Raw genomic sequence first — 27560 nt, forward strand, 5'->3', positions numbered from 1 at the left:
TAAATTCCTTAACAAACAGAAATGCTTCAATGTTCAATTTTATTTTTAGAAAATGTTCATGTGTGGTAATGATAAGAAAGTAGCAGTACTTAAAGATTGCAATAAAAAGTGAAAAGAAATCAAAACAAGATTGACACGAGAATACTTCACAAGTGAAGAGAAAGAGAAAGATGTAGTGCATTACTTAGTTTATTGCATCTAAATACAACTCCTTTTTTTTAGTAGTAGGCAATGCAAATTAAAATTATTAACTAATGTCCGCTTTGAAATTAACCATTGCCACATCCTGCTCCACGCGAATGAAAAAATTCAAATTTTATTTTTAGATAGTTATTAATATATTAATATACATGTAATAATATAGTGATAAAAAATTATTTTGGATTCATCTAGTTTACTATATATTTTTATTTTGTATATACTAAAAAATATATTTTATTTTTCTTTTTATATCAATGAATTGTTCATGGATTAACAGAAATGTGCAAAATCTCTTATTAATATAACATTTGAATAAACTAATTGTTAGCTCTTTTTTTAATGAAACCGTGCATTATACGGGTGCAGGCCCGGTGGTGGCCTTGTGCAACCTGGTCAACAGCACAGGGCCACCAAAAAAAAGGGCCCATTTTCAAAGCCCTAACATACAATTATATATATAAAAAAAAATGAATGCCTGCTATTCTGCGAATTCATCGGTTCAACTTCCGACGCTTTCCTTTCTCAAGAATTCAACTCTCCATTCATCTCCCTTGAATTACTCATTGTTTCCAATATTATCCTAAATTTCCAATTTCAATAATCTTGTTTTCAACCCTTCCATATTCTAATCATCAATTTGTATTAATCACTCTTAAATTTCAATGGAAGAATCGAAAAATTCATGTGATTTTTCATTTGATAATTTGGATGATTGAATTCTCTATTTGCTTAGAATTGGAAAGGGGTGAGATTTGGGGATTTGTTGGAGATGAAGAACCAAAATCGCAGAGGCACAGGTAATTTCGTGCTTATCAATTATCAGTTTATGAATTTTTTTCTTCTTCCTAATTTCGTTTTGTTATGGTTGTAATTTCCTATTAATTACAAATTTACAGTTTTAATTTGTAAATTACAATAATTTTTTTTAATTTCGTGTTGTCAAACCCAGTTTTCTTTTTCCACAAAACAAAAAAGCTGGAGAAAAATATGGTGTAGCTAATCTAATTAACCATCATAATAGTTAGGTAAATTATATGATCCTAAGATTGATACAGGGTGTTGGGGACACAAATGTGTGCATAGTAATAAGGATAATCGCCGATGTCAATGAAATTATCAATTGTTTTTTTTTCCGAACAAACCCCCGATTTAAAACCAGTCAATTGTGTTGTAATTTCCATTATTTTTGTTGTAATTTCAACTGATTGTTTCTTTTCATTCATTATTGATTTTTCTTTCTTTTATTTTGAAGCTAAAGATTAGGAGCCCTAAAGATGAGGAGCAGATATTGATTTTTCATCCGGAAGTTATTGTTCAATCGGCTAAAAATCACCATGTTACATCGGTCCGTCTTTTACTTTCAAGTACATTTTATTACGGAGTATTATGTATTTTATTTTTCGTTAAATAGTTTTTAGAATGTTACCTTAGTTTCTTGTAATATGGCTTCTAAACGAAAGCATAAAGAAGTGAATGTCAATATTTCTCAATTTTTGGATTTTGATTATCACACCTTTTTTTAATATTAGGGGCCTCACTCTTGAGATTCGAACAAGATCAGAACAGGGCCTCCAAAATGTTTAAGACGGCCCTGTACGGGTGTTGACTAGTACATTAATGATGACATGACTACTCCATGAAAGGAGGAAAGAGAAAAGAAAAAGGAAAAAAAAGGAAAAAATTAGGTTTAGTTTAGGGTGTAAATAGGTTAATTGGGGGTTTATTAGGAGTTAATTAGCTTAATAACTAACAGCATTAGACTTCCATTAAAAATTAGGGTATTTGGTAAATTTCTGAATAAATGTAGGAATAGTTTATGTATTTTAAAAACTTTGAGGATACGTCGTACATTTTGCAAAATTTCAAGACATTTCATGAATAAACCGTTAAAATTTTAAAGTTCAAGCTAAAAAAGTTCCCCTTTCAAAGAAGTCTTAACGGTAGAAAGAGGCCATTTGCAACCACTTATTCAATTAAGATTTTTAGACCCAATTTCACCGGCCAAGAAGGCAGAGCTTTGAATGCCACACAAATTGCTGATATTTCCGTGTCATTTTCAAACTACGCAAAACCACAAATTTTAAAGCTCCCATCGCAATTGGAAGAACAGCATTTCAAAGACAGTCCTTCAACTTGGAAGAAATCAAGGTCTCAGCAAATTAAAGTACACAGAAAAATCAACACTGTACTGCCAATTTGGTATTTCACCTGAAAGTTTTTATGCCACAATCAAAGACTCGTGCATATCACTACCGGAACTGAGAATATACCTTGATTCAAAAACGAAAGGGAAATGAAGCATATAGCATGTAAATCAAATATTCTTACATTACCAGGATAGCATTAACAAGCAACTCCCTACCTATCATTCCTGGAACAAACTAAAGGGCATACAGGAAAAATGAAGCATACAACATCTAAATCAAATATTCTCACAACATCACTTCAACTGGTAAAACTAAACTACGGTATATATTACAGTTCCCTCCCATAACTCGGTGGCCTGAAAAGGAGAAAGTATCATCTAGCTGGCGAAAACCACAAGCGGCAGCTAGGCTTACAGAATTACGGACCCTTTTTTTTTCGACACCTAACTTCATCTAATTTCATCATCCACCTTCCCCTAAAGATGATGGTAGAAACTACCAGAGCAATTGAACAAAGAATGATTAGACCATAGACTAAAACAACTTCTATTCATTCTAATTCTAATTCTAATTCTAATTCTAAGAACACATAACCCAAGGACACACTACAACCTAAATCCAAAACCTGGACCCTAAAACTTTGATCTTTTACTCTGCTCTTCCTTCCGATCAAAAAAACAAACAATGTGATCAAATTCATTAGTCTAAATCCCATTACATAATTAAGCCAACCCCCCTTTAATGCTAAATTTCTCTTGTTTTTCTACTCTGTGCTAAAAACCCGAAAAAGAAAGACCGGTGAGGAAAGAAAAGGCGATGAACAAACTACAAAACCTAACCTATCTCAAGCGAGTTCGACCCAGAGCCAGTAAGCGGCATCTTCTGCCTCCTCATCTCAACAATCTTCCGGTGCGAATTTGAGTGAAGATCGCTTGAAAAGGTTGGGCTACTAGCAGGCCGATACTCATCACAGAGACGACCTGATTTGTACCGAACCCCACAAGCATTACAAAGAGTTTTAGGCCCTGATGGACCAGCCCGCCATTGCGGGGTCTTCTCTGACCCACAATGCAGGCATTTCCTCCCAAGAGTGGAGCTTGACTTCGAAGACGCCGACACAGATGAGGCCAGCTTCCTTGCACCCTTCTTCTCATAGACAAAGCATTTAAACTGCGATCCCAACATATCCTTTCTCCTCTTTCTCCCATGCTTGCTCCTTGCTTTACCAGGCACTTTAAAGTCGCTTGACAGATTAATCAACATCATGTTTCCCCCACGACCACCATTACTATTGATGTTATTGTTGTTGAGACTCCCATGAGTTAGATGGCTGTTAGCGCTGCTGCTGCTGCTGCTGTTGCTGTTGTCGAGCACCGAAATCGGGCTCTGATGATTCGTATTATAGCTCGAAGCTATTCTCGGATGATTCGGCAATATGTCCACTAATGATTCCACCATTGGAAATGCATCTTTGTTCGATATCCACTCCAATTCTTCCTCCACAAACTCCTGCTTTTCCAAAAACCCAAAGTTCTTCAACATTAGATACTCCATTCTAAAATTTAACGAACTTCCCCAATTCAGTTAAAATAAAAATTGTAATTGTGTGAATTTTTTAGCAGAAACCCAGAATTTGGGGAAATCAGACAATTGAAGAAAGTAGAAAAAAAATGTCCAATTAAAGAGAAGACCTCAAATGGGTTAGGTAGGATAGTGATAATAACGTTTAATTTGAATATTTTTTGGGTGGAAAAAATGAACGAGATTTAACTTTTTTAAAATATAAAAGTGTGATTATTTATTAATTAATTAGGTGAATTAGGAAAATGTAATGGACAAAGCACGTGAAATCACGTGCATATACAAAAACGAAAAGACTAGTTGTTGTTGTTGTTGTGCTGTGTGTGCGCGTCCATAATAAAAGTGGTAGGGCCAGTCGCGTGGGAAAGTTTCTCAAAATTAATTGGTGCACGCCGGTCTTGTGACATAGAAGATGGAGGGCCCCAAACCACCCAAAATTAAAGTAAAGTAAATTTGATTTTTACACCAATTCCGAAAGTAACCTCGGAATAAAATAATCACTCGTTCTATAGGGTTTTCAGGGGTAAATAAGTAATTTCATAGAAGAGAGTCAACTCGGACCACAGCCTAACCGAGTTAACTCGACAAAAAGAGGAAATGAGAGAGGACGGAAACGAGAGAGAGGACTTACAGCAAAAGGAGGGGACTGGCGGTTATGACGTCGGTGATTAAGGCGATGGTGGTGAAGAAAGTGGTGACTTTTGGAGGAATTTCCGGGAATTTCATCGTCGCTTTCTTCTTCACCGATGTCGGAAGAGAAGTCCAAGAGTTCGTCCATGAAACGCGCGGCTTTGTCAAAAGACTCCATTGGAAGAAAGAGGGCGAGAAAAGTAGAGAGCGGTGAGTGGTGGTTGTGACGGCGACGTTTGAGTGTGGACGGAAAATGGGAAAGGAGGAGAGAGAAAGAGAAATGAGAGACGCGTTTGAGTTTTTTCCAGTAAGTAAGACCGTAAGAGTATTATCTTCAAACAAGTACGAGGGTTTTGGGTGGAAACGAGGGTGCAGTTTTTATTTTAATTTTTCTTTGGTTTTTTTTTCGAATTTTTAAATTAATAAACTTTTTAACTCGTTAGGTAACTCGTTGGGTAATTTTTCGTGGTGTTTATATTCTTCGTCAAACTCCAATTATAAATCAGTCAACCGGCTGCTATACCCCCAGTTAATCAGTCAACCGGCTGCTACACCCCCAGTTAATATTTACGGTGGTATCTAACAATTTGATCTAGTCGTGAGGGTGGGTTTGATCTAATTCATTTAATCGCATTCGATAAATTGATAATTTTTGTCGTCCTACATTATTCTCTACTAATTAACCAATTTCACGATAATCCATTTGATCTAAGATCTTGGACAATAGAAAAAAAAAGGAAAAAGTCTCTCTCGAAGGGAGAAGAAGAAAAATCATGTCCTTTCGAGGTAGAAAAAATCCTCACAAATGAGGAATCGTTATTGTAAACCTAAAAACAAACAAACAAAATAGAAAGAAGCTCAACAAAAACAAAGATTGGGGCTTCTATCGGTCCTCGAAAAACAATAAGGGAGGCTAGGGTTTGAGAGAGAGGAGGGTGAGAGAAATGAAACGACACTTATTAAACAAATATTTTTTTAAAGAAAAAAATGACATGAATAATTTCAACTTTCACCAGTCTTCTCAAAATGATATCAACGTTGATATCATTTAGGGGTACCTTCTCAAAATAATCCCAACTTTAGGGGTACCTTCTCAAAATAATCCGAACTACCAAGTATTAATTATCAACATATTACAGACCTAAAATGGATTAGTGTAAAGAAAGCTTGGCTTATTTTGAGAAAGTCCCCTCAAAATTTGGGATTAATTTGGAATAATCCAAATTTGAGATTATTTTGAGAAAATGGATGAAAGTTGCGATTATTCATGTCAATATAGATAAAGATTTCATTTTTGTACATTTAAACAACGCAAATTATGTTTATTAACAAGTTTTTATTTTTATCCATAATTCGAGATTAGGAAAGTGAAAAGGCTTTAATGCCCATATGGAAAAGTGTGAGAGAATTATTACTAAATGAATTTGATTGATTAAAATAATCAATTGACACGGTTTTTAATGAAAGATTAGGAGATTTACTAGTATAGTACCCGTGCGATGCACGATTTATAACCTAAATATAAATTTATATAAAATCTAAACTTTAATGTTAGACAATATCATAAAAATAGAGATTATAGATATCCTCCAATATATATAAATTTGTTACTTCCCTATTCAATGTCTTATTTATTAAAATATTAATAAAACAAATAAGGTATCTAGATAAAAATAATTTCAACCACATTTCATTACATTTGTCAAGTATAAAGTTATTCTCATGATCTCATCCACCTTACTTGGATAGTAATACTCACTTAATACTTGTCTTATCTACGTACCTCATTAATTACCCAATCACTTAAGACTTTGACGCCTAGAGGAGCCTCCACACCCGTACCCACCTAAATTCTCATCCCCATCCCCGTCACCCCACGATAAGAACAGTATTCAACCCTCCATTCCCCGTCTTCAGAGCTACAAAATAAAATTCATGCCCGCTTCGTCACCCACCGTGTATCCACACCTAACTCAAACCCACCCCTAGACTCAACATTTTTTTTGTTTGCTAACAGAGTTTTGAATTTTAAAACTCGATTTTAGAATATTCAGCAATTCAGTTGTTTGATTAATGTAATTAAGTAAAATAAATACAACATAATAATATGTGAGTTAGTAGTAAAATGTTGATATATTTATAATCAATTAGATGAAAGATAAGCAAAGCGGACATATCCAATCTAAAATTCATCACGGCACCATCACTCACGGCGAAAATATTTTTAACCTCATTACCACGAAATGTACTTTCCTCCTTCTCGCCCGCTTAAGGCGGTTGTTACCCGCTCCACTGACAAATTGATATACATATATTCGATAAATAATTCACTATGCCTTTTAGCTAACTTTGAAATACATTGACATAAGTGTATTAAAATTGATTGTATTAGATATAATATTGATAACAAAATATTTAAAACTGACTTATATAATTAGGATTAGTTGAGTAATCTCAAATCCAATAAATTCACATTGAGGTACGTACATATTATCCCTCTCAACAACACAAATCTAATACTCCCTCCGTCCCAAAATTATAGTCATGTATTCCAAATTGGGCGTCCCAGAATTATCTTCATGTTTCCTTATTTGAACATAAAATACTTCTCATATTACCCTCATTTGAGACCAAAAAAAAAAAAACATTGAAACATCTCATGTACTCTATTCCTTTTTACATCCACTACATTCTTCTTTCTCATACAAAATAATCATCAATACTATATTTTAATTTCCCACACATTATATTTCACTTTTTTAAAAATCCGTGTTTTTGGGACGGAGGGAGTATATATTTATCTCCCGTCTCCCAATCTAAAATCTAAACTCACGACCCAATTATCATCAAATGTGATGCGCAGTTTACATTTTAAAATGTTATTTTTTCACGAATGTATAAGTACGTGATATTGAAATCCTTTACATTAACATAAAAATAATTAATTTTGTTGTTGCAAACATATTAAAATAATTTTGTTATAATCTAATTAAGATACTATTCCGCACGATATAATCATTATAAAATACTTCGCATAACTATTATAAAGTCAATGACTTACTCCCAAAATCATTTCTACACCACCACCCCAAATATGATGTATCAATAGACCAAAAATGTCTTTTTATATCAGTTATCATAAATTGCATGCATACATTTTTCATTGGATTACAATATGTTATAAGGAAAATATATTACCCATAAAATGATCAAAGGCAAATAAATGAATAATATAAAAATTAAATTGGAATTTTCTTAAAATTCTTTCTCATTTAAAAGATTAAAGAACTATTATTAAATGAAAGGATAAGGAAACAATAATACTAAGCATTTTCTTAAAAGATACTTAAGTGATATTATTTCGAGTTACACATAAGAAAATAAACCTAAAAATTACAATGCAAGATGGCAAGAATTATTTTCCGTGATATGCATATTAATTCTAATCTTCAAAACATGTATTAGTAAACATCCCGTACAAGTATATTAGCATAAGAAAAATATCGAGGATATGCACCAATATTTTCCAATATGATACTATTGATCTAATATTGAAAAAGTTAATTATCGAAAAAATTACCAGTTCAAAGCAACCGAACATAATGACGTGCATATATTATTTATTAAATGATCATTTAATAACATACTACGTATAATGTTTATAAATATTTTTTATTCTCTTCATGAAGTAACATAATGTACGTATAGTGTATGATATGTGCGTAAATATTTTTTATTCTCTTCATGAAGTAGCATACTACGTATAATATAGTCGGACTTTTAGTTTTAGAAAAAAAAATAGCCTAGTTATAATATTTAACATAATATATGAATCTTTAAGAATAAAAACTCTTGATTACTTACATTTTTACTTTATATTTTTAGGATGTTAAATGTTTATTATCAAGAGAATCTCTAAGAGCAATCAGTAATATTTTCATTGTGCCTATTTTTCCTTAAATACGACAAATAAATTTAGACTAATAATTAATTTTAATTATTTAAAAAAAATTAAGAGAGGTAAATCAAAGAGTGACAATTGTCAGCTCCACATTGATTTCCTCTCTTTTAGTATATTAATACTAGTATAATACCCGTGCGATGCACGATTGATAATCTAAACATACATTTATATGAAATATGGTAGACAATTATCATCAAAATAGAGCTTATAGCTATCCTCCAAATTATAATTAATGATGGATAAATTTGTTATTTCCCATTTGATATCATATTTATTAAAACAGTCTAAACAAATAAGAGTACATAAATAAATATATTTTCTTTCTCATTCATCTCTTGTGTTAAGAATGAACTTAATGATCTCATCCACCCTTCACTTCGACAGTAATACCCAATTAATACTCGCATAGTCGCCCTATTAACTTCGTTACCCGATCACTTAACATCTAACTACACCATTTAATTATTCAGTTAAAGATAACTTTGAGGTGAGGCGAGGCCTGCACACTCATACCCACCTACAATTCTCATGTCCATCGCCTCCATCCATGATAGGAACGATACCCACCACTCTCAATCCCCGTCTCGAGAGGTACAGTGCAAAATTTATCCCTGCTTCATGAATACCCCTCCGGTGTATCCAATACCCCAGCCTAAAACAACCCACCCCTAGACTCGGTTTTTTTATTAAGATAGTTTTGAATTTTAAAACTTATTCTAGAGTTTTTGACAATCCATTTTTCTGATTAGAGTAATTGAGTAAATAAATAAAACATTATAATTGTGAGGGGGTCGAAAAAGCACGAGGCTAATGCGTGACCTCGTCTCTCGTGGGCGTGACGTTGTCAGATCAAGTGTAATTGGATTTCCTGTGAGTTTACACTCAATCGACTAGTAATATAGGAGTCGCCTGAAGGAAATATGTCCTTCACCCAAGGTGCATTAAGTCTAATACCAAGGTTCAAATTAATTGCGAACAATTAATTCAGTAAGATCAAGTGATCGGAACAGCTAGTTGGAGCAATGCTTTTGATCAGTGAGTTCTAATGGATATTGAACTCACAACTTACTCTTGACTGAACCTACAAGGTCACACCAATGACACGTAACAGATCACCGGATTAAATGAATCGGAAATTCATTTAATAGCTTTTCGGGAATTAGTTGGAAACGTATTATACGATACGACCTTTGTCGGAATCGTATATCGTATCGCGAATATTCGTAAGCTGGGCGACACGAATAAATCGTATCGTACGACGGTGATTCGTCGTATACGAAACGATAAATAATATATCGGAAATATATTAAATCGCGAATACGAAGGGCATCGGAGTTGCCGGCCCGTCGAGCCAAGCACGTAAGCGTGCAAGGCCCAACGATCCAGCAAGCTCGCGAGCCAAGGCAAGCCCATTGGGCGCGAGCACGCAGCAGCAAGCAATAGCGCACAGCAGCGACGAGCGAGCAAGGCCCACGGCCCAGCTGGTCGGCGCGCGCGCTGTGGGCTTCGGCCTGCAGTGTGTCGCTGGGCGCGGGCGTGTGTCCGTGTTGCTTGGCTCGCACGGCTTGCTAGCCGGCCTTGCTTCTTGCTTGGTCGGTTAGTAAGGTTAATGATATAACCTTACAACCTTGTTTCCAACACACACACAATTCATATTACTCAAACCCTAGAGACACAGAGAACCCTAATTCTCTCTGTGCTTCCAAAGTGAGTTCTTCCCAAAAGCAAAGTATCTTGATCAATTGTCTAAGCTGAAGGAAATAATGCCCTTGGTCCAAGTATGCATATAATATTAAATCTAATAAATGCGGTTCAGTATTAATTAACAAGTTAATAATTCAGTGAGATCAAGTGAGCTGAATGCCTAGCTAGAGACCGCTTCAGTTCAAGTGGAATTAATTATATTAATCCACAACTTACTCTTGACTGAACCCGTAGGGTCACACAAATAGTACGTAAACGGATCAAGTATTTAATGGAATTAAATTCTCCATCTATGGATATTCGGAATCGACGGATCTTGGTTTCAGTGGGAGCTGAGACCGTCACAAGCAAGAAATGAATACTCCGGAAACGATGATATTGCCGGAAACGGAAATATGGATCGTATCGGAAATATAAATATTATCCAAGTCGTAGATGTTGCCGGAAACGGAAACATGGTACGTATCGGAAAATATTATCGGAAATGGAAATATTGCCGGAATCGGAAATATTGCCGGAAACGGAAATATTGTCAGAATCGGAAATATTATCGGAATCGGAAAATAATTCCGGAAACGGAAATATTAAATATTTGTTCGAAACGGAAATTAATTCCGGAATCGGAAATATTAAATATTGTTCGTATCGGAAATGAATTCTGGAACCGGGAATTTAATCGGATGCGCATCGTACGAATTAGCATCGGACGAGGCTTGCTAGACGAAGACCCAACACGAAGCCAGGCCCACGCCCAGCAAGCCGAGCGCCCAACACGAAGGCCACAAGCCTCGCCAGGCCAAGCGCAAGGCCAGGCCCAGTAAGGCTGCTGGCGCGCGCGCTGAGCGTGCTCGTGGGCTGCGAGGCAGCACTCATGCGTGTGGGCCGCAAGGCCTGCGCGGTGCGTGCTTCCCTCGTGGTCGTGCGACACTCGTGTTCGTAACGAATCCTAATCCTATCGGAATTCGTGCATTGATTAAATCCTAATCCTAAAAGATTAAATTTATTATTTAGAGTTCTAATAGGATTCTAATTAATAAATCCATATCCTAGTAGGATTATAATTCCTTTCCATAAACTCTATAAATAGGTGTCTAGGGACACATATTTACATCGACAATTGAAGTATTCTAAAGGTAAAATTTTGAAGCAAATATCATCCAAACACTTGCAACCTATTAGCCGAAAATCCTAGTAACCTTAAGGGCGATTCTAGTTGGTCAAGCTTAAGGCGGATCCGGATGTGCTGTGGACTATCTACGGAGGGACGACACTTGGAGTCCTAAAGACTTGTTCTTGTTCGGTTCGGGCGCAGCTAGGGAGGGCACGCTACAAAGTGTATGCATCTAAATTATGCTAAATGATTATGTGTAAATAATATGTTTCATGGCTTTATGGTTTTTCCGCATGATTTATGTTTTGTCATATGTATCATAACCTAACATAAGCTACGATTATCAAGACGGATCTGATCGTGTCGGTGAACCAAGTAGAGGAACGACAAGTGGAGTTCTTTGTTCGTGTTCGTTGACAGATTATTGTGGAAAACACGTTTCGAATGTAAGTTTGCTTAATCTGTGCTTTATACATGTTTCCTGGCTTTGGGGATTGTTCCGCACATGTTATTATGTTTAACTGTATTCCCCTACAGTGGTATCATGAGCCTTATGTATTCAAAGCATGAATTAGCATGATTATTATTGTTTTTGCATCTGTCGAAATTTTGGATTTTTTGTTGATTTTTCGGAATTTTTTACGAGTTATTGGATGAATTGCGTATAATCAGGTCCGAAATAAAAAATCATCGCTTTTTCGATTTTTAAAACCCTAATCTGATGGAAAACTATTTTCTAAGATCAATTGATGGGAATAGAATTGCGAAAACAGGCCTCGAAGTATCGGTTTTGGGCGTTTTTGTTAATTTTTCATTAAAAATTAAAAGTGTCGGACAGTAATTCAATTAAAAGGTCAACCTAAACTACTCGGAATTGCTTGAAATTTTGACACAATGTTGCTGGGTACATGCGTGATCTATGGTAAAAATTTCAGATTTTTCCAATAAGTATAAACCCTAATTTTTGCTTTCCCCAATTCGGAAAATTTGCAACCCTAATTGAATTTTAATTAATTTTGGTTTAATAATTTGGTTAATTGGGGAAGGGGGTATAATTTCATGGATCAGTGGCTAATTTTAAAAATTATTGGATTAAAATTTTGAATGGTTTCGTTAATTTTAATCGCACTTAAACCAAATTATTAATTGTTTGGGCTCCCAATTGACCATCAATTGGGCCACTAAGTCCAAAGCCCAATGGCTCAGTATAACAACATCAAACCCACAAGCACTACAGTCCAAAAGGCTATTCAGCCGCCAATCAAGGCCCAAGGCCCACTTGCAATAAATGACCTAAGGGCAATCATTGCACAAACACTATAAATAAGCCGTCATGGCTCACATACCAAGGTACGTCCATTTCACGCCTTAAGACTACTCTTCTAGGGAATTTATCTCTCTAGAATCCGAGCATTGTTCTTACTTAGGCATCGGAGGGGCTTTCCTCGGAAACACCCCCGAGGCTAGTAACTTGTTTATTGTGCAGATTGATTTGGACACAACACACTCGAGCTAGCAAGATCTTCAACACATACAAAAAGGGCCTTCATTCGAAGCCCATTGTTTCATCCACTTCAACACCGCGTCCTCCTCTAGTAGTTCGGAGGAAGATGTGAGGGACGTTCCCTCCGAGGTTGAGGAACGTGCAGGAAGTGGAGCCCAAGCCGGGTCGAGCCAACGAACTGGGGCCACCGGTTGATTTGTGGTTCGCCCTTTCTTCCCGAGGAGGTGGGAGGAAGCGGATCCCGAGGGTAAGCTCGCGGCTCTGTTTAACGACCTTACTGAGATTGCTGGTCCTGATGGCACTGCTGTTGAGGGTGAGTGGTTAGTGCTCGCCGAGGATCTATACGGCATTCAGTATGCCTTGGGCTACTGGTGCGAGCTTCCTCTTCAGCCACATGCTCGGGTGACGAGGCCGCCTCCAGGCAGGATAGCGGTGTATCTCCACCATTTTGATTACGGGCTTAGGTTCCCTTTGGACCCCTTCGTGTCCCGCGTGCTGGAGGAGTACAACATCTCTTTGGCTCAGTTGACACCGAAGTCCATGCGTCACATAATCTCTTTCCGCTGGACGTGCGATTTCCTCGGTTACCCTCCCTCTATCGAGGTTTTCAAGGAAATGCACGAGCTGGCGAGGAACCAAAACGCGGAGCACGGTTGGTGGGCGATCAGCAACAAAAGGCTTCGGAAGGGGGATTCGCAGTACATAACTGCGTTTCCTTATGTCTCCTCGGTTCACAACTGGAAGAAGCAGTGGCTTCTGGTGCGAGTGCCGGTGGATCCGAAGCATCCTCACTACTATTCTCCGCCGAAGTGGTTCGTGAGGGTGGACCCGAAGATGTCGAGGGTTGGACCCGTGGATCTGGGGAATCCAGATCATGTAGCTCTGTTGGAGTGGTTCCGAGCAAAGACAACTAGGGAGCCTATGCACTGGCTTCCTAATTTTCATTATATCACTCGGGAGGCTATCCTTGCTGCTGCCGGTCTTAGTAGGATCTACGATAGGGGTGAGAATTCTCGTGCTGAGATCGTGCTTCGGCGGAGGTGTTCGCCTCTCTCTTGGCCTGTTTGTGACTGACCCTTTTTTCTTTTCTCTATGCAGCATTTGGTGAGGCCGTTCTTGATCCCGAGGTGTTGGGATACAAGTTGGAAGGTGGGGAGATTCTTTCTAACTGCCCTCCTTACGATTTTAAGGCTATCAACCCTCGGCAAACGAGGTTAGAGAATGCCCGGTTTTCGGCTCACGGCTTGGCCCATATTGACGACGTTCGGGCCGACCCTTGGTCTGCTGATCGTCCTGGTGACGCGGTTCCGAGACAGACTGTTCTCCCTGAACTGGTAACTACTTCTGATCCGGTAACTTCCTTGCTGTTTGTTTGCGTGGTACTCTGCCTTTTTTCTGATGTGGGGGCTCACCTCGTTTTATCTTCGTGCAGGGTCCCGAAACGACAGTTGCTGTCCCTGTTGTCTCATCTGCCTCGTCTCCTCCTTCCTTCGCTGTTCCTGAGGTGAGTGCACTTCTCTTTTCTCGTTCTTCAGCTCGGTTTTTCTTGCGTTCTTACTTTCCTGTGTTCTCCAGGAGTCGCAGAGGTTAAAAAAGAGGAAGTCTTCGGAGGACGAGGCTTCTCGGAAGGGGAAGTCGGCTGCTAGGGAGAAGTCTCCGAGGAGGAAGAAGAAGAAGTCTTCTAACTTCTCTAAGGTAACCCCCCGCCCCGAGGTTCTCGAGTTTCTGAGTCAACGTCCCTTTTTGACTAAGGAGAGGGTTCAACAGGTAGTTGCCTCGGATCCTAGTCTCGCCGAAGCAGGGGAGCGGTATCTTGCTCGGCAAGAGAAAGAGATGGTTCTTCCTGAGGGTCTGCGTCGCTTCATCCCTGCTCCGGGCCAGAAGCTGAAGAGCGTCGCTGTGTTGGTGCCCAATGAGCAGGTGGACTAACCGTTGGCCGAGGAGGCAACCATTCCCTCGCCGCTGAAGCCTTTGGGGGTGATCGTTGAGGACATCACCCTTAAAGTGGAGAGGGAGGAGGAGGATATTCCGATGGCCTCCGCCGAGGTGCATGCTTCTGAGGGGGCTGATGCAGTGGGTTTGGAGGAGGATCCGAAGACTCCTTCAAGGGTGCTCGTAGATCTCACCGCCTCAGATGCTGCTGAGGATGTCCCTTCGGCGGCGGAGGGTGCTGAACAGCCCTCAGTTCTGGTTTATTCTGAAGGGGGTGCTTCAGAGAGGCGCGGTACGAAGCGGGTCCGTGAGAGCTTGGGCTCCACCTCCACCTCTGTTTTGGAGGGGTTGGTTCATGGTGACCCGTGTTCCGAAGTTCCTTTAAAAAGGATTCCTTTGGAGGTTCGGGAGACTATGGCCCGCTATGCTCGCCCTGCTGTCCTGGGTGAAGACCCTGCTACCCATGCGACCTCTATGATCGGCCCCGAGGCGGCCCATGAGAACTTGCTGCGCGGGGTCCCGCAGTTTCGCATTCCTGGGGAGGTGTCGAACCACCCCACCAAGATGGCTCAGTACCATCTCAACGAGGTAATTTTTGCTTATTTTTGCTTTATTGCTTTTCCTTCTTCTGTTTTTGTCGTCAGCTAAGTTCGTTTCCTCTTTTAGGTCGCCTATTGGAGCTCTTTATCTGCTGTATGCCAATCTCATGATGAGAGAAGGCTCCAAAGGTTCGAGGCACTCTACGCTCGGGACATTCCCAACCTTGACCAAAAGTTCAGTTTGGTCGTCTCCGAACTTGCGAAGGCAAGGGAGGAGGTTGCCGAGTTCACCAAGGAAGGGGGGAATGCCCTGATGGAGATTGGAAAGGAGGTTGACATTCTCGCTTTCCAGGCAGAGGAAGATGCTGAGAGGTACAAGGTCGAGTCGCAGAAGCATGCTGCTGAGAAGGCTGACTTGGAGAGCAAGCTCCAGGGTGAAGACACCACGATTGTCGGCCTTCGGGAGAGCAACACGAAGCTTCATGCCTCTGTCGACCGAGTTCCTGTTCTTGAGGATGACATCAGGCGTCTGAAGGAGCAGGTTCGTGACCTTGAGCAGAGGGGCTCCAACATGTACACTGTCGAGCAGTGTCAAGACATGTACTGGGAGGGGATCCTCGGCTGCCGCAGGATGTTCGCTAAGAACATGCCTGATTTTAAGTGGGCAGAGAATGTGCCTAAGTGGCTCGCAGCCGAGGACAACCAAGTGGAGTGCCAAGCTGACAGGCATGACGCTGCCCAAGCTTAGGAGGCAGCTGCTAAATAGGCGCAAGCTCGGAAGGTTGCTTCGGAAGGTGACACCACTGCTGGTGGTGCTTCCCAAGCTACTCCTCAGGGGCCTGCTGGCGAAGTCCCTTAGGAATTCGGGCAGCCGTCTTCTTCAGAGTCGGTTGGCTCCAGTTGAGGGTCCCCGAACTTGTGCTTAACACTCTCCCCTTTTGCCTCGGTGCTGCGTCGTACTTTTAATAATTTTTGCTTTCTGTGTACTTCGGTAGGCCGATTTTAATCTGTTGATGGCTGCCGATTTAACTTGTTCATTTTTATTTTCAATTTTTGAGGGTCCTCGGGTATGTGCCGAGTTGACTTGATGTGCTTGTACCTTCCCCCCAATTATTGAATAAAAATGATTGTTTGTTAGTTGACTGCTTCCTCTTTTTTTTCTACCCCTTCCGAAGTATCTGTTTCTCGCTTTTGAGTCCACCATCTCGTTAAGTTGTTTCCTCGTTTGCGAATTCTCCTGACCCGTAGATTTTCCAAGACTCGTTTCGAGTTTTGCTTAGGCTCTGCGGGTGGACTCTTTAGCTCCGGACGTCTTTTTCCCTGGAGTTTTGCTTCCAAGTTTCTCAGATTCGAAGATCTGTTAGGAAGCTACTTTGAGCTTTTTAACTCCTGACGTGTTTAGTCTGCTTCTGAGCTTTTCAGATCCGTGGACCTATTTTAAGTGCTTTTGAGCTTTTCAGCGTATGTGGGCGTGCTTAGAGTCTGCTTTTGAGCTCTTCAGATCCGTGGATCTGTTGAGTCTGCTTTTGAGCTCTTTTGATGTTTGTAGACATTAGAGTCTGCTTCTGAGCTCTTCAGATCCGTGGATCTGTCGAGTCTGCTTTTGAGCTCTTATATCTACTTCCGTTCTTCCGACTTCTTGTGGTTCGGAAACCTGGGCAAGAAATCGCAAGCCTGACTGTTATGAGTTTCGGGGATCCATGGATCTGAGCCGAACTCTTTTAACTGTTCGGGGCTTTTTTGCGAACGGAATATCCCTGGGTACCGCGAATCCGAGGATCCTGGACGGTACCTTGCGGGTTGTTTCGAATTAGCTATTTCTTGGGCCTTTTGACCCCAGGAAATGGCTACTTCGGGTTTATTTTAGCTTCGGATTGATCAGATCCGAAGTTGCATGCATAAAGACATAGTGATTGAAATAAAAAGACAAGGGTATGTTTAATGAAACACATGGTGCCAGTGGCTTTCCTCTTCTCATCAAACGACTTACTTGGATTACAAAAGGAAGGAAGTTAGATCATACAAAATATTTCTTGAGAACATCGGCATTCCAATGGTTCTTCAAGACCGTTCCATCTAACTGCTTAAGCATAAAGGTGCCAGTCCTCTTTTCAGAGTGGATGATGTATGGTCCTTCCCATGTTGCCGGGAGTTTCCCATGGATCTTTCCTTTCTGAACTGCGGCAGCGTTTCTGAGCACTAGGTCGCCGACCTTTAGAGGTCTGGCATTGACTCTTCGGTTGTAGTGCTTGCTGACTCTTTGCTGATACGCTGCGTTCAGAGTTCTGGCCTCGTCCCGAGCTTCATCTAGTAGATCCAATGATTCGGACAGAAGTTGGTCGTTGCTTTGACCATGGACTCCATCATATCTGTTGTATGCCTGGATCCTTAAACTTTATGTCCCGATCTCTACAGGGATGACAGCCTCAGAGCCGTAAACCAGGTGGAAGGGCGTTTGTCCTGTGGCTTCCTTTTCGGTGGTCCGAAGGGACCAGAGTGTTCCTGGGAGCTGCTCTAGCCATTTGCTTTTTTCGTCCTCGACTCTCTTCTTGAGTGCATTAAGGATGAGCTTGTTTGCGGCTTCGGCTTGGCCGTTGCTCTGAGGATGGCACACTGCTGAGTAGACGAGGTGGATACCGAACTGTTTGCACCATCTTTGCAGTGGTGTGTTGTCGAATTGCTTCCCATGGTCGAAGACCAGTAGCCTCGGTATTCCGAACCTTGTGATGATATTTTGCCAAATGAACTTGCAGACCTGCTGCTCCGTGATGGAAGAGACTGCTTCGGCCTGAATCCACTTACTGAAGTAGTCAACCCCCACAATCAGCCACTTCTTCTGATTCACAGCCGAAGGGAATGGACCAATGATATCCAAACCCCATTGTGCAAATGGTAAGGGGTAGAGTGTTGCTTGCAGGGTTTGGGCTGGCTGGTGGATTGCAGGTGCGAACTTTTGGCACTTCTCGCATTTTCTTGTCAGCGCCTTTGCTTCGGAAACCATGGTGGGCCACCAAAATCCGGCCCTTAGTGCCTTGTGTGTCAGTGCCCTGCCTCCCATATGATTTCCACATATGCCGAGGTGGATTTCCCTTAGGATATAATCGGCATCGGTTGGGCCTACACATTTCAGCAGTGGGGCTGAGAATGACTTTCTCATGAGCTCTCCGTTGGCGTCAATGATGAACCACCGGTTAAACCTTTTCAGCTTCCTTGCTTGCAGCCTGTCTTCGGGAAGTTCTCCCCTCTCTTTGTATGCAATGACTGCGTCCATCCAACTTGGCTCGGGACGTACATTGCAAACTGTAGGGGGTGGCATGTCGATGCTCCTTTCTTGGTGTACTTCCACACGGACTGACCTGTTTAGGTCAGAGAGCGTTGAGCTTGCAAGTTTGGACAACACATCTGCTTGTGCGTTTTGACCTCGGGGAATGAGTATGACTTCGAACGATCTCAACTTTGACGTTAAGGATTTGATTTTTGCTAGGTAAGCTGTCATGCTTGGCCATTTGGCCTCGTACTCCCCTCGGATCTGGTTGGCTACGAGCTGAGAGTCAGTCATGAGACAAACATGTTCGGCTTCAAGAGATAAGCACAGCTCTATCCCTGCGATTGCTGCCTCGTATTCGGCCTCATTGTTGGTTGCTTTGAAACCGAACTTTAGGGCGTACTCTATACTTTTTCCCACTGGGGGTATCAGCACTACTCCGGCTCCCGAGCCGTTCACTGTGGAGGATCCGTCAGTATAGACCTCCCATGTTCTCTTGGTGTCATCTAGCACCTCTTGATATGAGCATTCGGCCAAGAAGTCTGCGAGTGCCTGTGCTTTGATGGCCGTCCTCGGCTGATACTTGATCCCGAACTCAGACAACTCGAAAGCCCAAGCAGCCAATCTTCCCGACCTTTCTATCTTGTCTAGCACTTTCTCCAGTGGCTGGTCAGTTAGCACCAATATTTGATGGGAGTCAAAATAGGGCCTTAATTTCTGAGCTGCTACTACCACTACGTATGCTACCTTCTCAATGAGTGGGTACCGAGTTTCGGCATCCGTCAGGGTTCGGCTGGTAAAGTAGATTGGCTGTTGCTTCTTTTCTTCTTCTCGGAGGAGCACTGCGCTTACGGTCCCGGGGCTGATTGCGACGTATAAGTACAGAGTTTCCCCCTCTTTGGGCCTGGCTAGCGTCGGCAGTTGAGCTAGGTAAGCCCTGAGCTGTTGGAACGCGTCTCTTTGCTCTTGTCCCCATGTCAGCTCGGGGTCTACCTTCCTCGGGACGCCTTTCTTTTTGATGGGTTCCGCTTCTCCTCCTGGGAGGGTCTTGGGTTTGAGAGCTTTGAAGAAGGGTGCCCCTTTATCCGAAGCCTTCGATATGAATCTTGACAGTGCGGCTAACCTGCCCGTTAGCCTTTGCACGTCCCTTTTTGTCTTCGGTTCGGGAAGATCTAGCGCAGCCTGGACCTTGTCCGGGTTCGCGTCTATTCCCCTTTCGCTCACCATGAATCCGAGGAACTTCCCTGACTTTACCCCGAAGACGCACTTCTTCGGGTTTAGTTTCATGTTGTATTTCCTCAGGTTGGCGAAGGTTTCGGCCAGGTCTTTGATGTGATCCTCTTCCTTCACGCTTTTTACTGTGGAATCGTCCACATAAACCTCGACGTTCCTTCCCTTTTGATCGGCGAAGACGTGATCGACTAGTCTTTGGTAGGTGGCTCAGGCATTTTTTAATCCGAAGGGCATCATTCTGTAGTTGAACACTCCCGCGCTCGTGATGAAGGCGGTCTTCGCTCTATCGTCGGGGTGCATGAATACTTGGTGGTACCCTGAAAAGGCGTCCATGAAGCTCAGCAATGCGTGACCACTGGTTGAGTCTACCAACTGATCTATCCTCGGGAGGGGATAGCAATATTTTGGGCAGGCTCGGTTCAGGTCTGTGAAATCGACACACATGCGCCATGAGCCATTCGTTTTCTTGACCATGACCACATTGGCCAGCCATTTGGGGTACATGCACGGCTCGATGAAGCCTGCCTCTTGCAATTTCTTCACCTCTTCGGCGATAGCTTTGTTCTTCTCCGAAGAGTAGTTTCTTTTTTTCTGTTTGATTGGTCGAGCCTCAGTGCTGACATTGTTAGGTTATGATACATATGACAATTCATAAATCATGCGGAAACAACCATTAAGCCAGGAATACATATTATTTACACATAATCATTTAGCATAGTTTAGATGCATACTCTTTGTTGCGTGCCTTCCCTAGCTGCGCCCGAACCGAACAAGAACAAGTCTTTAGGAATCCAAGTGTCGTCCCTCCGTAGATAGTCCACAGCACGTCCGGATCCGCCTTAAGATTGACCAACTAGAATCGCCCTTAAGGTACTAATAATTTTCGGCACTTTTAGGCAAGATATGTGACTGAATTTTTCTCTCAAAAACTCACTTTGAATACTTGAATAATTCGTTATAAATTGTGAACCCAGGCCACATATTTATAGGGGTATGGAAAGAGAATTGGAATCCTATTAGGATACGAATTAATTAATTTAGAATTATAATAAAACTCTTATTTAATTAATTTATCAAATAGAATTAGGAATTTAATCATTAAACGAATTCTGCACGTTTTAGGTTTCGTATGCGAACACAAACACTTACGTGAGCATGACCCGCAAGCGTGCAGGCCATGCCCGCGCACAGCCCACACGGCCGCACGGCCCACGCGAGCTACAAGCCCACGCGAGCTGCAGCAATGCTCGCAGCCCACTGCTCGCAGCTGCGCGCTGCCACGGCCTGCTGGGCCTGGCCTTGCGCTGGGCCTGGCGTGGCCTTGGCTGTTCGTGTGGCGCGCTTGGCTTGCTGGGCGATGGCCTGGCTTCGTGCTGGGCCCTCGTCCGGCAGGCCTCGTCCGATGCTTATTCGTACGATACGCTTCCGATTAAATTCCCGATTCCGGAATATATTTCCAATACGAACAATATTTAATATTTTCGATTCCGGAATTAATTTCCGTTTCGAACAAATATTTAATATTTCCGTTTTCGGAATTATTTTCCGATTCCGATAATATTTCCGATTCAGACAATATTTCCGTTTCCGGCAATATTTCCGATTCCGGCAATATTTCCATTTCCGATAATATTTCCCGATACGTACCATGTTTCCGTTTCCGGCAACATCTACGACTTGGATAATATTTATATTTCCGATACGATCCATATTTCCGTTTCCGGCAATATCATCGTTTCCGGAGTATTCATTTCTTGCCTGTGACGATCTCAGGTCCCACTGAAACCAAGATCCGTCAATTCCGAATATCCATAGTTGGAGTATTTAATGCCATTAAATACTTGATCCGTTTACGTACTATTTGTGTGACCCTACGGGTTCAGTCAAGAGTAAGCTGTGGATTAATATCATTAATTCCACTTGAACTGAAGCGGCCTCTAGCTAGGCATTCAGCTCACTTGATCTCACTGAATTATTAACTTGTTAATTAATACTGAACCGCATTTATTAGACTTAACATTGAATGCATACTTGGACCAAGGGCATTATTTCCTTCAGTCTCCCACTTGTCCTTAGGGCTAAGGACAAGTGTGCATTTCCTAATTCCTTTGTCGCTCGATGCTTGCTCTTGTACATAAGGTAAGAGTTGTCATCCTTATTATGTCCAGAGGTGTTTCTCGGTTTCAGAGTTCAACTGATCAAATAAACAGATAATCATAGCCTATGATTCATCCGAGCACGGCCATGCATTTCACAGTTTCTAGCTCTCCGAGTGGCCTTGTACAACTTTTAAGCATCTCATCCCGATTTATGGGAGGACAATCCCAATCTTGCGATCTTGAGATTAGACTTCGTTTGATAGGTGATTACCTGAGCGTTGCCTTTATAGCCTCCTTTTACGGTGCGACGGTTGGTCAACGTCAAAGCAACCAGTTCTCAAACAAGTAATCTCAAATCACTCAGGTATTGAGGATTTAGTGTCTAATAATTTTAATGAAATTTACTTATGACAGATTTTCATCTCTTACAGTAAAGTTTCATAGGTCTTGTCCGATACTAGTCTTCCCAAAGTAAGTATCTATGCAAATGATTATGACATTGCCATGTCCACATAGTTCAAGAAACAGAACTACTAGTCATCTTGCATTCTAGTCGTCTAACGTTTTCTATGCGTCCAATTTTATAGAAAACTCCGACTAGGGACCATTTTCAACCTTTGACATTCAAGTTCACTTGATAGACATTTCTTAGTCACAGGACTGGTCCTGACAGTCTATCTTGAATATATCGTCAAATTGAAGGGACTCATCATTTAATACTAAACCAAGATTAAATGGAATATGAAAATTCATTTCATATATGATAAATGTTCAACCCCAATGTTTTACAACCATGGGCCTCGAACCCATCTTTAAAACATTTCATGGAATTCAAAGCTATGCTTGATTTCCAGTGCTACAATGTGAGTGTTGCTTTCTCACTTGTTGCATAGGTTTAGTTATCATGCTTTGCCAATCTTAATATCTTTTTCATCGAATGATATTCGAGATAGGATGATAAGATCTTTTGAGTTTGTTTATTATGTGATCTAGTCTTTCTTACTTCGATAGTGGTTCTACGCATTTTGCAATGAAGAGCCATCAAGTTAGCAGACATGTGATCCACCAAAGTTCAATGAAGAACTCATTAATATAAACAACTCTGTTTTATTGCTTTTTAGGCAATAAGTACTTTTACTTCAACTGTTTAGGTTGCTAGTGATGCTTTGTTTGGATTTACTTATCCAAGCAGTTCACAGACATGTGGAAGACTTTCCAGCTGTATCTTAGAACATAGAAATTAATATTTTAATTTCCCACGCAACAACTCATGGTCTCCAACCCATGTTGCCATTTCAAAACACGATGCTCTATAGCTCGTCCTTATCAATGGTTAACTCCAAGGGAATCTTGCTTGATCCTTTGCCAGTGTTTATGCGTGTAGCATCAATATTTAGCATATCTTTATTTCCTTGAATCAAGAACTATTCCTATGTACCTTTTCAAGTACCATAAGTATTCTTGATCTCAATCTAGTTGATCTTCACTTAGATCAATAGAGATTGGTATATGTTCGTCATGCCTAAAGTCATACGATACATTTTTTTTGGCGATCCTCATATTATATCATACATGATAAATTCTTTTGCAGAATAATTCCCAATTGAATTCTATTCATGTAACTTTAGCTTATCTAGTTTCAGTAGATACTAAATTCAGCTAAATTCTTTGACATATAATATAGGTTTAGAATCTCATTTAGAGTCTTTGATGTTTAACTTAGTAAATGCTTATACATAGTTCAAACATCCTTTACTTAGATTTATTCACATGGGTCGAATATCTCCAATGGAGACTTTCGTGTTTGATTTAGTAAATGCCATTACTTAATCCAAAACAATATCATAAGATCTTTGTAAATAGATCTTAATACCCAGTATGTACTAAGTTTCGCCATGGTCCATCATTGATGAATAATCTCAAATCTAAGTCATTAGCATTTGAATGTTATTTTACAATAGAGAGATATGTGTGTGATACACATAGGACCAATTAAGTTTTACGTACTCCCACTAAACTTCTTATATATCTATAAGAATTATGTACGTTTTATGAAACTAAAATACTTATTAGTTTCACTAAAATACAGTTCCAATTCCCAATTGCTTGCTTAAATCTGTACTTAGATTTCATAAGCTAGCATTCCTTTTCAAGCATTTATTTGGATCCACAAATCCTATGACATACCCTGTACATAGTTTCTTCCAACATTTGACTGAGGAAGATGTTTTGTCATCCAATTGTCATATGTACCAATATGCAATCATTGCTTGAATCATAGACTTGAGCATTACGATTATGCATGAGGTTTCAACACAATTCACACCATGAATTTGCTTGTAACCTTTAGCAACTAATCTAGCTTTGTGTGTGAACACAATTCCATGTTTGATGGTTTTTATCCTTAAAACAAACTTGCAACCAATAGGTGTGAAACTATTCTTGCAAATCAACAAAATTTCAATTTTGTCATCAAAACATTGAATATGTTTTATGGCCTTTAACCAATTAAACATATAGTCTATATATGGCCTCTAACCATTTTAGGGAATCTATATTTCGTCATAGCTTTCTTACAAGTCACAAACTCATTAATCTATATGATAATAGTTTGACTGCAAGTTGTAGGTTTCTTCACTATTTAATAGAAGAATCTCATAGTTTCATTGACCTGATCTCTATGCCTACTTGGGTATAGAACATCAAACAATAGAATATCAACAGGCACTTTGAGAGTCCTTTGAATATTCTATTCTCTTTGAAGCACTTGTAAAGTCTTCTAAGAGATGTCTATTCTTTAAAGCCACTTCTAAAGTCCTTAAAGAATAAGTTCGGATTTTCTGAAGCACTTCGAAAAGCCTCCGGAATGTCCGTTTATGTTTGTTGTTCGCCTCGAAAACTTTCGAGGTCTATTTTCTCCCACTTGTCATTTTGGAAACGAATCTCCAAAAGGACATTATTTCGAGCAAACAAACATTATGTTCTCAAAATTCGTGGTAGAAACAATACCCTTGTGCCTCATTTGAATAAATCACAATGAAACATATATCTATACTTGGGCCTTAGTTTGTCGAATGACAAACACTAAGCTCCCACTGAGTTTTGCAACTTTCTAGATATATTTCATGAAGAGTTATTCTGAAATTTCTTTTCAATAGCTTTGACGAATTTGGTTTAGTTTGGTGGTAGTTGAGCATTTTGTTTTAGAAATTATAGGAAAAGTCTTTATGATTCATCATTGATCGAATCAAGTACTAATTGACTTCGATTATTCCAACTAAGATATGCCATATCTTACGGACCTAGATTGTGAAATTACAACACACAATCATTGATGATCATATTTGGTCTCAAGTAATCATCAACATGATCTAACCTAGATCTTTATGATTTCTTGCCAAGTGGATTTTATACTTCTGAATCTTTGAACTAGCCAAACAGATTCAACTTATATCACATTTGAGTAAATAAACCTATATTCACTCAAATCCATGTGAAATAATAAAGTCATAAAATCTTTCTTTAGCTTTGAACTCTATTGTCTAGGCGTTCTAACAATAGTTCATATCTTTTGTTACTTTCAACAAGTAAGACTAGTTGTCTTAAAATGATCTAGAAATCAATCAACTTTCAAAAGTCCATCAAAATAGAGCTTATGAATGTTAACTTGTTGATATGGTCTAAGCAACAATGCCAAAGATTAGTGGAACTCAAATCAAGGGGTTGATTTGAACCTAGTAAAGTTCTTTAAAGAGTTGTTTGTTTTAATCAAGCATATTGACTCAACCTGTAATTGACCATTTCATTCAAATAAACAAAAAAACATTGTTTTTGTTTTTCTTGAATGTGAGTCTTTCTGTGTTTGAAGCAGAAATTTAGGTATGCTGATTATGGAACAAAATAGCCATTAAGTTCCAGCCTTTGAAAGGACTTAAAACAAACTTAGATGACCCTACAATTAATGTAGCAATGCCATGCTTCATTTCCCACTTGTAGGTCATTAGTGTATCCTAGCTTCCATTGTTTGAGTTATTACCGAAGTAAGAACCTCAAGCGGTATATGATACCAAGGAAGTTTGATTGCTAGGTCACTTCTCTTTAAACATAAACTTATAGGTAGAAACGGAATCGTAAATTCCTTTCATTTGTTCCTTTGTTTTCCTATTTCTTGTACCCTTTCTTATAGTCTTAAGAATTGAATTCTATAGTGTTGACTTTTATACTTTGTTAGACATGTCCGATGTCATTCCAACAGAGTTCTTACCATTTTATTTATGTTGAATATTAAGTTTCAACTAGATGATCTTACCAGAAGCTTCTAAAGTTCTCTAAGCATCGATCTATTCGAATGTCTAGGGACTAGACTCATTCGAGAATTAAATGGACAAAGATATTAGGTTGTTAACCATTGGTAAAGCTGAGCGTATTAAACTCAATGCTTTATGATCTCAAAACTACAGTGTATTTTGAATTCACAAGCACCAATTGGTTTGCCATTCGACTTTGATGTTTGAAAACAACCATAAAAGTCGCTATAAGAAACGTACATTTTAAATTGCTCACTTTCTCTCATTTCCGTGAATCGTTCTTGGATTCACTACCAATCGAGGAAATTTACTGTTACCTTTCTAAAAGGATTTACTGCAGTGCAAGATATTTAATTATAAACAATAATTAAAACATACATTGAAGCATGCAAAGTCTAAACATTTATCATGAGTAATAACTTGAAAATTTAAAGCAATCATGCAATTTCAACAAGTTATTAGCATTTTATTCGAATTTATTGTTCCGGCAGGTGTGAATAAAATGATTCCAAGATCCTAAAATCATTGAAGAATTAAGCACAGTTTGTCGACTTAATCCTAAAACATCTTAGGTAAGGAAAAGCCTTTTGCTAATAGTCTAGAAACTATTCTTGGTTGATAGGTACGTCTAAGAACTTATTAGGTAAACCTATCGATTTTGCCACGACATAAAAGGACTCCTTACTTATATCGTTGAGTTTCACCAAAACTAACATGTACTCACAATTATTTGTGTACCTTGCCCCTTTAGGACCAATAAGTAACAACTCGCTGAGCGAAAACTATTACTAGATTGATGTAAAGGATATCCAAGCAAGTGTATATTTTGGCATGGCACCTTTTAACTCAATTTTAAGTTTGGAACTTAAGGCTCTTACTATGTTGGTTAGATTTTAAGTGAACTAAAATCCTTAATCATGCAACATAATCAAGCCACAATCTTATGCATAATTAAGACATATTTAAAGCAATAAATAACTTAAAGCATGCATAAGATAAATGTGATCTAGTATGGCCCGACTTCATCTTGAAGCTTTGACTTCAAAGTCCGTCTGAAAATCTCCGTGGGAGGCACCATTATCTTCAAATAGGATAAGCTATAATTAAAACTAATTACAACTATTTGATGGTACGCAGACCATATTTGAATTGAAAAACAACTTTGGTACTTTAGACCAATTATATTCAAATTAATGGTACGCAGACCATATTTTCTATCCTATTTGGGCCATACTAGTCACTTCATAACCTGCAAATCAGTACATATACAATATATACCATTCACCCATTCATTATCATGAATGGCCCACATAGCTGGTTAGTAAAACACATTATTCATCACG

General features: G+C 39.7%; 2 protein-coding genes and 1 long non-coding RNA gene across 4 annotated transcripts; 1 reads left to right on the plus strand and 2 right to left on the minus strand.

Moving 5' to 3' along the window:
• The first annotated feature begins 407 nt into the window (after nt 1-407).
• On the plus strand, nt 408-1711 carry LOC130468059 (uncharacterized). The gene is made up of 2 exons (XR_008928405.1): nt 408-998; nt 1454-1711. It is a non-coding gene; the product is annotated as an uncharacterized lncRNA (long non-coding RNA).
• Nucleotides 1712-2447: 736 nt separating this feature from the next.
• LOC110778822 (GATA transcription factor 1) lies at nt 2448-4924 on the minus strand. 2 transcript variants are annotated; one of them, XM_021983371.2, is made up of 2 exons: nt 4561-4924; nt 2448-3860 (listed from the first exon to the last, which is right to left on the minus strand). In XM_021983371.2, the coding sequence occupies exons 1-2, from the start codon at nt 4735-4737 to the stop codon at nt 3183-3185; spliced, it is 855 nt and encodes a 284-aa protein (XP_021839063.1). In that variant the 5' UTR covers nt 4738-4924; the 3' UTR covers nt 2448-3182. The 2 variants fall into 2 exon arrangements, with proteins under 2 accessions (XP_021839063.1, XP_021839064.1); XM_021983372.2 differs by having other exon boundaries at nt 2448-3857; nt 4561-4919.
• A 12784-nt stretch (nt 4925-17708) lies between these two features.
• LOC130464267 (uncharacterized) lies at nt 17709-19865 on the minus strand. The gene is made up of 2 exons (XM_056833739.1): nt 18982-19865; nt 17709-18360 (listed from the first exon to the last, which is right to left on the minus strand). The coding sequence occupies exons 1-2, from the start codon at nt 19863-19865 to the stop codon at nt 17709-17711; spliced, it is 1536 nt and encodes a 511-aa protein (XP_056689717.1).
• Between the last annotated feature and the right edge of the window lie 7695 nt (nt 19866-27560).

The sequence above is a fragment of the Spinacia oleracea genome, chromosome 1, assembly GCF_020520425.1.
Source record: "Spinacia oleracea cultivar Varoflay chromosome 1, BTI_SOV_V1, whole genome shotgun sequence".
NCBI classification, from domain to species: Eukaryota; Viridiplantae; Streptophyta; class Magnoliopsida; order Caryophyllales; family Amaranthaceae; genus Spinacia; species Spinacia oleracea.

Excerpts from the sequence above, each read along its gene's own strand:
- LOC130464267 (XM_056833739.1), bottom strand. The coding sequence starts at position 19,865 with ATGAAACTAAACCCGAAGAAGTGCGTCTTCGGGGTAAAGTCAGGGAAG. Across the intron at positions 18,361-18,981 it reads CCAGTGGGAAAAAGTATAGA|GGCACTGACACACAAGGCAC; the intron begins GTACGCCCTAAA and ends TATGGGAGGCAG.
- LOC110778822 (XM_021983371.2), bottom strand. The coding sequence starts at position 4,737 with ATGGAGTCTTTTGACAAAGCCGCGCGTTTCATGGACGAACTCTTGGAC. Across the intron at positions 3,861-4,560 it reads GCCAGTCCCCTCCTTTTGCT|CAGGAGTTTGTGGAGGAAGA; the intron begins GTAAGTCCTCTC and ends TTTTTGGAAAAG.